At 32.2% G+C, this 10239-nt stretch overlaps 1 protein-coding gene across 1 annotated transcript in view; it reads left to right on the top strand.

Annotated features, from left to right (window-relative positions):
- Positions 1-4973: 4973 nt before the first annotated feature.
- Positions 4974-10239, top strand: part of LOC111711092 (uncharacterized) — an 11507-nt gene continuing 6241 nt past the window's right edge. Inside the window, exons 1-5 of the mRNA XM_023485347.1 lie at positions 4974-5039; positions 6205-6273; positions 8441-8572; positions 8671-8721; positions 9816-9863. Coding sequence (XP_023341115.1) covers positions 4974-5039; positions 6205-6273; positions 8441-8572; positions 8671-8721; positions 9816-9863 — 366 coding nt within the window. The remainder of the gene's footprint in view (positions 5040-6204; positions 6274-8440; positions 8573-8670; positions 8722-9815; positions 9864-10239) is intronic.

Here is a 10239-nt window from a genome sequence, read left to right on the forward strand (position 1 = left end):
GTTAAACACATTGAATTTTGATAATTTTGAAAATTCACATAATAGTTTCTTATGACCAGAATATTTCATAGATTATTTTTGTGAAAATGGATTCCATGTCAGGCTGTGACATCCGTCTTGTGTTTACTTTTCCGCCCAAAGACTGCAGTACTGCAGTACACTGCAGTACAAAAAATGCGTACACCTCTGAAATAACTTTAATTGTATTAGTACCTTTAGTTTCTCTAACTAAACAGTAACCAGGCCGGATTAAAAGGACAACACGTGAAGTTTGATATCTTGATAGTAATTTCATGTGACCCTCCATGCAAAGATGGCAATGTCCGATTTACAATGGTACCCTTGAAACCTAAATCTGATCAATAATGTGGAAGATACCGTCGTTTTTTAATTCGGAAAGTGTGTGTTTATTTCTGTGAGTTTCTCCATTACTTCTGATAAACAAGAAATGCACAAATCAATTTTACAGAGAAGCCGACAAAATAAACAGTTTAAAGCAACAAAAACAAATCTTATTTATACTTGATCCATAGATAAGAGAGTTACAGAGATCGATTATCAGCTAAAATATGCGATATTTTCCACAGCATGATCTATTGTGTACAAGTACTGTACACGACCAATTAGCAAACATCTGTATTCAGGGATATTTAAGGATCCTTTGGATACGAAACACAAAACCTTCAAAAGAAGACTGAATTCATAAAAATTGGAGTATTTCTTTAAAAGTTGTAAAATGGGTATTATGTTCAACAAGTGGCCGTGAGATGTCACTCTAAAAACCTATCGTAAAAACGTAGCATGTCGGGCCGGGTCAACTTAGGCCTACGTAGCCCGCCCTGTGAAAGGAGAAAAGCACTCTGTGTATTCTGGGTCTTGATCAGACAAAGCTCTAAAGTGTACCGTTGTAGATTAGGCATTGACATCTTTGCATGGAGGGACACTTCTAATTACAATTACAGTCCCTTTAAACATCGTACCAAATATGTTAACAAGATTTTTAATGTGATTATTTTCTTGAATTTTTTTATAATTATTTTCTTAAAATGAGGAACTGTCCCTTTCTGTTTCCGTTATCATATTTCAGGGTCACATGGTTTCAATGACGGGGAATGATAAAATCATATTAATCCTCAGTTTCGGAGAACGGAAGGATATAAAACTTTAATCCGGGGGAAGAAAGAAAAAAATATAAACCTAAGTTTTAAAAGTTCATTTTAAAAATATGATAATCAAACTTTTTTGACTTGGGTTATCGTTAATAGGGGAGGGGTGACGAGCTAGGGGTAAGTAGGGTAGAGTAATGAAGAGCTAGGGGAGGGGGTTAACTCTCATAAACTTTGAGAGAAAATTGCACGGTCACATACACACTCTTCCGTATAGTGATCAGCAAAACACGGAGTAATTTAAACCCGTCTCCAGTCTTAACTGAGAGTACGAGAGTTAAGGGTGGTCTGGTTTATATATAAGTTAAAGTGCATAAAATCTATAGCTCTGAATAGATCGGTTTAGTACTCCTTTCTAATAGTGNCACTTACAGTGTACAACTACTTGGTCCGGTACTCCTTTATTACAGTGTACCAAATGTGTGGTCTGGTACTCCTTTATTACAGTGTACAACCGTGTGATCTGGTCATTCTTTTTAATGGCTCTAAAGACTCTGGTACAGGTCCTCTGGAACAGTTCTGTGCATATATATATATGATAAAAAGTGTGTTTGATTAGTAGTGTGTAAATGACAAGTGGTTTTTTTATTTGTCATATTTACATCTTACATATACTGTGTACACTGTACACTGTGTTAGAATTCATTTGGCGCCAAATATAGACTGAAGGATAGGAATAGCAAATACGGGTGTTAACTATACTTGTTTGATTAATTTCCATTTATAGGAATATATTTAGCATCATAGGTTTAGGTTGGCTAGGCTCATCATCTGGATTCGGTATTTTCCGGGTCCATTTTAAACTGAGGTCTAGGGTCAGGTTCGGTATCTTTCCGGGTCCATTTTAAACTAGGATTTAGGTTCAGGTTCGGTATCTTTCCGGGTCCATTTTAAACTGAGGTTTAGGTTCAGGTTCGGTATCTAGTTTGGAACAGCTGAGTCTGATCAAGGATAAAAGAGATATCCTTACTGATATCTTAGAAACTTGATTATTTTCAATTGTGGTTTCTCTGCACAAGCGACTTGCAAATATATGGTACAGAGACGATAAAGTAAATTGTCAGAAATCCACATGTTTTAAAGGAAGTGTTCGCGAAAATTCAAAGGGGGCCACTTCCTTTAAGATAGAAAAACGCCGATAACTTCCGCATGGTTGCTTGGATAGAGGATGTGAATCTCGCATGCCTTTTTTTAAATAGAGGGCCATTTTAAATTCCGTCTACAGTCCCTTTAATGCTCTGATTTATATTAGTCCAGATTTGTATTAGGGGGACTGAGCTGAGAGTTATGACTATTAGGATTTAAGTTTAGGTTCATATTTACTCCGGGTATAGATATTAGTACAGTAGGATTATATATTCTCTTGGTCACTACATGATATAGGGCTTGAAATTTGAAAAACTGTTTTTATATTTTCTTTTTTCAGATTTTAAAATGATCCTGACTCTCTTTATGTCTCCAGAGTGAAATGAAAAGGTAAAAACTAAGACACGTGACAATAATTATACATTCTAATCTTACGAAATTACCTGAAGAATGTTTACTCCAGGGTAGGAGAAGGGACAGTATGCGGATTGATCTTGAACCTGAACCTCAACTATGATGAAGGTATTTAATACTGGTTCAGTTCACGAATCCCATCAGAACTTAATTGTGAAAAGTGAAAAAACTGGATCAAACTCTTCAATCAAATATTAAGTTCCTTTAATATTCCTTTAATAAAGCACTATTCTTTTTTTAAGACGAAGCCAACATTTTCTTGCATAACACCTGTCCCTGACAAATATGCCAATTTCACGCTACAATTGCAAAACAAAAATAATGTCTAAAGCATGCAAAATTTGTGGAGAAGACTGAAGTACAACATTTAATAATTTTTTTGGCTCATAGAAACTTTTAGTAGTGGCAAACTTTTTGTCAATTATGTAATTAACAGTAACGTTTTGCAATATCAAAAATAAAATTTAGTATGCACTATACATCCATATTCCGGGTTCCAATATCCATCCTACAGGTTCCAATATACGTACTCCTGGTTCCAATATATATATACTCCAGGTTCCAATATATATACTCCAGGTTCCAATATACATTTTCCAGGTTCCAATTTATATACTCCAAATTCCAATATATTTACTCTAGTTTCCAATACAGATATAATCCAGGTTCCAATATATATACTCCAGGTTCTAATATATATACTCAAGGTTCCAATATATGTACTTCAAGTTCCAATATATACACTCCAGGTTCCAATATATATATATAATCCAGGTTCCAATATATATACTCTAGGCTACAATATATATATACTCCAGGGTACAATACATGTACTCCAGGGTACAACATCTATACTCCAGGTTCCAATATATATACTCCAGGTATAAATATATATATATATATATATACTCCATGTTCCAATATATATATACTCCAGGGTACAATACATGTACTCCAGGGTACAACATCTATACTCCAGGTTCCAATATATATACTCCAGGTTCCAATATATATATACTCCAGGTTCCAATATATATACTCCAGGTATAAATATATATATATATATATATACTCCATGTTCCAATATATATATACTCCAGGTTCCAATATATTTACTCCATGTTCAAATATATATATATGTACTTCAGGTTCCAATTTATATATATATACTCTAGGTTCCATTATAAATACTCCATGTTCCAATATATATATACCCCAAGTTCAAATATATATATATACTCCAGGTTCCAATATATGTATATATCTGCTAATCTTGAGCACTCAGCGGTAATGAATAGGTGTATTAGTTAGCGTTATGCAATGGGTTGGAGTGGTTAGCGTGTTTGATCCATAATCTAAGGAATCAATATATATATACCCCAAGTTCAAATATATATATACTCCAGGTTCTAGTATATATACTCCAGGTTCCAATATATATACTCCAGGTTCCAATATATATGTTTACTCTAGGTTCCAATATATATACTCCAGGTTCCAATATATTTATATATCCGCTACATTTGAGCACTCTGTGGTTATTAATAGGTGTACTAATTAGCGTTATGCAAGGTCCTCAACTTATAATGAGTTGGTTGAGCTCTCTGGTCCCTATTTCATTACCAAATCATTAAGGTTTTATGGAGGAGTGGTTAGCGTGTTTTATCCATAATCTAAGGATTCATGGTTCAGCCCCGTCAACTGCAAAAATCAAAAACTGATAAAAATTCAGCCACACTTGTGAGTCTTTATAGGACGAAACACTGTGTCTATGGNAATGATAATAAATATAATAATGATAATAATGATAATAATGATAATAATGATAATGATAATAATAATAATTTTATAGCAATAAAATTTCGTAACTTTAATAGTAAACTTCCACTCTCCCCACACCCCGGTACCCTCCCTCACTACCCCTATGTTCAATATTATTTCATTCAGTTTTAACCACCATGCTTTAAGGTTAACCTAATTATTCATACAAACGTTTCTTTTAACCCCCACGGGCAGCCGTAGAACATTCTCACATTCTAATTTACTTTATTTTCTGTTTGACAACTGAGGATATACAAAAATACCGAAATCTATTTTCAATGTTTTTCTGTGTAATATAAAAGAGAGCAATGTTTGTTTATCATGAAGGGGATAATGAATATTAATGAACATTGTACAATATCAACACTATTAAATATGATAAGAATCAAAAAATTAACAGTAATAATTTGATGAATAATTTGTAATCACATCCATAATAATATATGATAAATATTCGGAAACATAATAATAATTATAACAATAATAATGATAATACTTCAGGAGCATTATGAAACGAAATGTGTTCAGAAACCTATTATTGTTCCAAAAAAGGTAAAAAAAAACACGAAAAATCATTTTAATGATAGCTCTAACGTGACTTGAATCAAGTGATTGAGAATACGATTTATGTGAAAGAACTGATTTCTTGTGACAGAAACTATTTATCTTATCTCTTTATCTTTCCAACCAGAGCTGGGAACTTTAGAATGGGATACCATTGATCCCGGCTGCTTAATCCGAATATCCAATGTGGACACTTTTGATTTCTTACTTAATCCATTCTTTTTCGGATAAAGAGTCCTTCCCGTTTCTGTATATTAATTATATTGATCTTAAATGGCGTGCAAAATTTCAAAGTTACTGATTCTTTCCCACAAACTCAAATTTTTTAATCCCTATATCTTTGCAATATGATGATTTAACCCATTGATATTTCAAACTTACACTAATTGATCCAATAAAATTCATAGTTTGAAATATCTAAGGAAATCGACATCGGGTCACAAAGATATGGGGGTTATAAAATCAGATTTAGTGTTAAAAACTCAATTCCTTTATTGGCTTCACATATGCGGCTCTGATTGGTTGAATTTCAGGATATAAGTACAAAATTAGGTTAGTCTCGATATTAAGAAACAGAGGGGATAAAGCATTAATCTCGATATCCACCATTCTAAAGTTCTCAGCTCTGATGGTTTATATGTTTGTTTTTAATCTTTGTGAAGAAACAATCTCAAGAACTGACGAGGGTCAACCCAGACCGAAATATATTTTCAATAAATGTGGAACTAACATCTACTTTTTTACTCTACAGAGGTTTGGTCCATCACCATCACTGAATTTTAAATGTTTGATATCTTAAGCTTTAGCTATAATATGAATTAGCATATGTTGGAAACATCATAGATTGCGAGGATAAAGTGAAAATTAGGATTTGAGTTATGTTATCAGAAATATTTTACCATCTTATATTGATAAAATTAGTTTTGAAAATATGAAATTTATGATTGAGTGTTAGGTAGATGGACTAGGTTAGGTAGATGGACTAGGTTAGGTAGATGGACTAGGTTAGTGGTTGGTTTTAAATCAGGAAAATCAATATTTTCTATAGCTTTTTGAGCTTGAACCAGACCAGTTTGAACCGGTTCAACTTGAACACCATTTATAAAGTTCCAACTTAAGTCAGATGTTAATAGATATCCCTGTATTTCTCTAGGCGAAGGAGATTGAGTGTCAAAAGTGCCGAAAGTTTCATATTACAGTTTATCAACCTAAATGGTTTAAGGTAAGTTTTATTAAAAAACTTTTTGAAAAATAATTAGTTTCTCTTACTTTACAGGGAAGTTAAGAGAAATTTACTTTAATTGGTTCCCAAGACCAATTTTGCCTACAAAACATCCAGAGAATGTGTCGAGAGAATCTTTTTAATTTCCCGAAAAAGAAGTTGTACACAATTGTATCGTCTTTTGAGTTGAAAATGAGCGATTTTTTCACGAAAACTTCGCAGAGCGGTGATATTTTACTGTATTACCAAGGAGAATTGAATACAAGGAGGGGGCAATAGGGTTTCCGTACACTTTGCTAGTTTTTGCGTAACAACAATAATAAAGGCAGCCGATCTAATGTAAACAAACATGAGTTAGTATACGGTGAATCTTCATCTAACGACAGATATGCACCAAATGTCTGTTTATCATTTGTGTTATTAAGTTTACAATCTTTATTATTGTTGTTACGCAAAAACTAGTTCTCCAGCAGTCCAAAAACGTCACAGCAAAGTGTACGGAAACCCTATTTCCCCCTCCTTGTATTTAATTCTCCTTGGGTATTACTGTGCCAAGAGATGTTAAGTAACTCTAGTGAGAGAATCAGAGGTCGGTAATATTGGTCAAAAGGCAAAATATCAGAATATCAAATGCCAAATGATCAAAAATCTTTAAATGATCAAAAAATGTACGTTAAACAGTTAGGACAACTATTTTTTTCAAAAATATTATACAATTTTACAATAAAGTTAATTTTAAAGTTTAAGTTATTCTTAAACATATTTTTATGATAAAACTTCTGTAAAATGCAACCTCTTTCTTTCAAACAATCTATTTTTTCTTCTTTCTCTTCTCTTCTATGGTCTACTCTTCTCTTCTATTTTCTTCTCTTCTTTTTTCTTCTCCTTTCTTTTCTGTTTTTTTTTTCTTTTATTTTTTCTTCTCTTTTTTCTTATCTTATTCTTTTTCTTCTCTTCTCCACTCTTCTGTTCTCTTATCTCTTCTCTTCTCTTCTCTACTCTTCTGTTCTCTTATCTCTTTTCTTCTCTTTCCTTATCTCTTATCTTCTCCTCTTTGTTTTCTCTTTGTTGTTGACATTTAACCGGTTTTGAGATGAACAATGCAGTACGATCCGTTGTTATGATTTTTCTCTGATTGTTTACATTTCTAGCTTGTAGACCTAATTGAAACGTACTGCATTCGTACCCCATAATTAGGCATTTGATCATTTGGCATTTGATATTTTTCCGTCAAAAGGAGGTTACAAATGTCACCCTCCAAATGATTTTATAAAAGTTTCTTAAAAGTATTCCCATGTTTATTTTATAAGAAACAAATTAAAATGATTTGAATCTTTGCCACCAACTCAGATTTTCTATTACCTATATCTTTGCAACCCAATGTCATAGAACCTTAGAAAATTCTAACTCTAAATTCTGTTAGATCAAATAATCTAAGATTAAAACCACGTTGCAGAGATACAGGATTAAAGAATTAAAGTTTGTGACGAAGACTTGCAATTCCTTTGTATTTAAAGAAAATACTTTGAAAGATAATAAAGCAATGATATATTTGATAAAAATTTGCGCAAACTCAAATATTTAGTACTTGCAAAGATTTATAGCTGCAGTTTTACCTTGAAGTGTTCTAAAATTCTCTGATTTTATTTCAAAGGGATTGTTCCTGAAAATGAAACTAAATCAAGCTCACTATCGATTTGCACCTTTATTAATATATTCGCACTGTTTCATAATAAATCTCAACTCTATTTTATTTGAAATAAATTGGTTACATATAATTTCGTTCATAAAAATGAAAAAAAAATTAAAATCGAATATTTTGTTTCTGTGGCTATATTTAGGGCTCCCGTAACGTTTTATTTTTAGTGAAAGGAATGAATAAACGTTTAAAACACAAAAATATTAGACAGTGATAATATTTAAGACACCATGTGTGTACATAAAGGAATTGAGTCACATACTCTGATTTTCTAATCACTATATCTTTTGAACCAAATGTTGCAGACCTTAAATATTTCAAACTATGAATTAGATCAAAAAATCTGAGTTTGAAATATCAAAGGCTTACAACATCAGGTTCTATCACTTCTAAAGATATTGAAATTTAAATATATGATTTTGTTCCAAAGACAAAAACGAAACAGTTTTAAAAGTAGTTTATGTACAGGAGTGTCATCCTGTTTTTGACGAGAAGTGTACAACAAATTACCACAAACACTGCAAAACAAATGAGAAGTGTACAGAGATTTATCAAACAGTCTGCCAGACACAGTACGGATATCAACAAGAATGTCAGCAGGTACCAAAATCATATTCTATAGAATCAGCTGATTGTGCCATTTTTCAAGATGGCGGGAATTCAAAACGGCGAAAATCATGTTCAAATGTGATTTTCAGATTCCTGCCAAAACCTGCTATCCTGAGACAGTTTGCCATAATACACCACAGGTTAAAATTTAAAAATTAGCATTAAAATTTTTAGTTAAAAAATCTGTTCTCCATTCAACCCCCTTAAGAACAGGATACAACAATTTTGGGATAGCTGGAACACGTTCTTTAATAAATATTAATCGATTAATTCAAGATTTAAGACTTTTAAAAATTAAAAGTTTTATGCCTCCCGCTGTTTTTTGTTAATGTTGCCATGATTTCTCATAAAATATTTGAAGTTTCAAATAGCGGTGTTACAGTTGAGTGAACAACACTTTAATTTCATTAATTTTTCGGTCTACTCGTTTCTACTGAGTTAACTACTTTTTCATCTCTTTCATTCCTGTCAAAACCATAGGAAGGGGTTTTATTACATGAAAACAAATTGATGAAATGTTTATTTTCTTTCTTATTTTTATGATATTTTTAATCTGAATTTCTAATCCCTTTATCTTTGCAATATAAATTCGTAGAATTTGAATATGTCAAATTATAAATTCTGTTAGATCGAATAATCTAAGTTTAAAATGTCAAAGGTTCACAAATGTCAAAGGCAGATATAGGAATTATTAAACTCGATTTTGTAGCAACTTTTGTAAAATTATTTGAAAAATAAAATAACTTAATTTTTTAATATGTTAATGCTTCATAAATCAGAGAAAAAAAGAAAAAAAAATCCAAAAAAGCTCAATATTTATTCCACAATATTTTGTGCAAATACTATAAAAAGTAATTTATTACTAACACATGATATTTATATAATGTAGACTTAAAGATTTTTATCAGTGTCCTTGCAACAGTTATATTTGAGGCCCCACCAAATATGCTAGAAATTACTATTGTTTTTTTTTGCTGGAAAGGGACGGAGTCCTTGCAACAAAATCAAGTTGTCTAATCCCTATATCTTTGCAACCTGATGGCGGAAACCTTTCATATTTCAAACTTTGATTGTCTGATCTAATAGAATTCATAAATTAAAATACCTTTAAGGTCTACGACATTCATTTGCAAGGATATTTGATTAGAAAATTTGAGTTTCTGGCAAAAACTCAGTTCCTTTATTTTTAAACATGTCTTACATTTTAGAATTCTTATTTTATATATTTTTCTAGACTACTTGCTACCCAGTGAAGGGAGAGAAGTGTGAGAAGGTTAAAAAGGTTTGAATAAATTTTTAAAATATTTTTCTCATTCTTGACAACCTCAGAACATAAAGGGTTAACTTTTAGTAAATGCCCTACACTTAAAACTGCTCCCAAACCCGTGTCAATCCAGGTACAACTCATCAGCTATCAATGTCAGTACGGACACAAGCTCGTAAACTACCAATGCCAATCACGGGCACGATCTCGTCAGCTATAAATGTCAACACTGACACAAGCTCGTAAACCATCAATGCCAATCACGGGCACGATCTCGTCAGCTATCAATGTCAACACTGACACAAGCTCGTAAACCATCAATGCCAATCACGGGCACGATCTCGTCAGCTATCAATGTCAACACTGACACAAGCTCGTAAACTATTAATACCAA

The sequence above is a fragment of the Eurytemora carolleeae genome, unplaced genomic scaffold (genome assembly GCF_000591075.1).
Source record: "Eurytemora carolleeae unplaced genomic scaffold, Eaff_2.0 scaffold32, whole genome shotgun sequence".
Classification (NCBI taxonomy): domain Eukaryota; kingdom Metazoa; phylum Arthropoda; class Copepoda; order Calanoida; family Temoridae; genus Eurytemora; species Eurytemora carolleeae.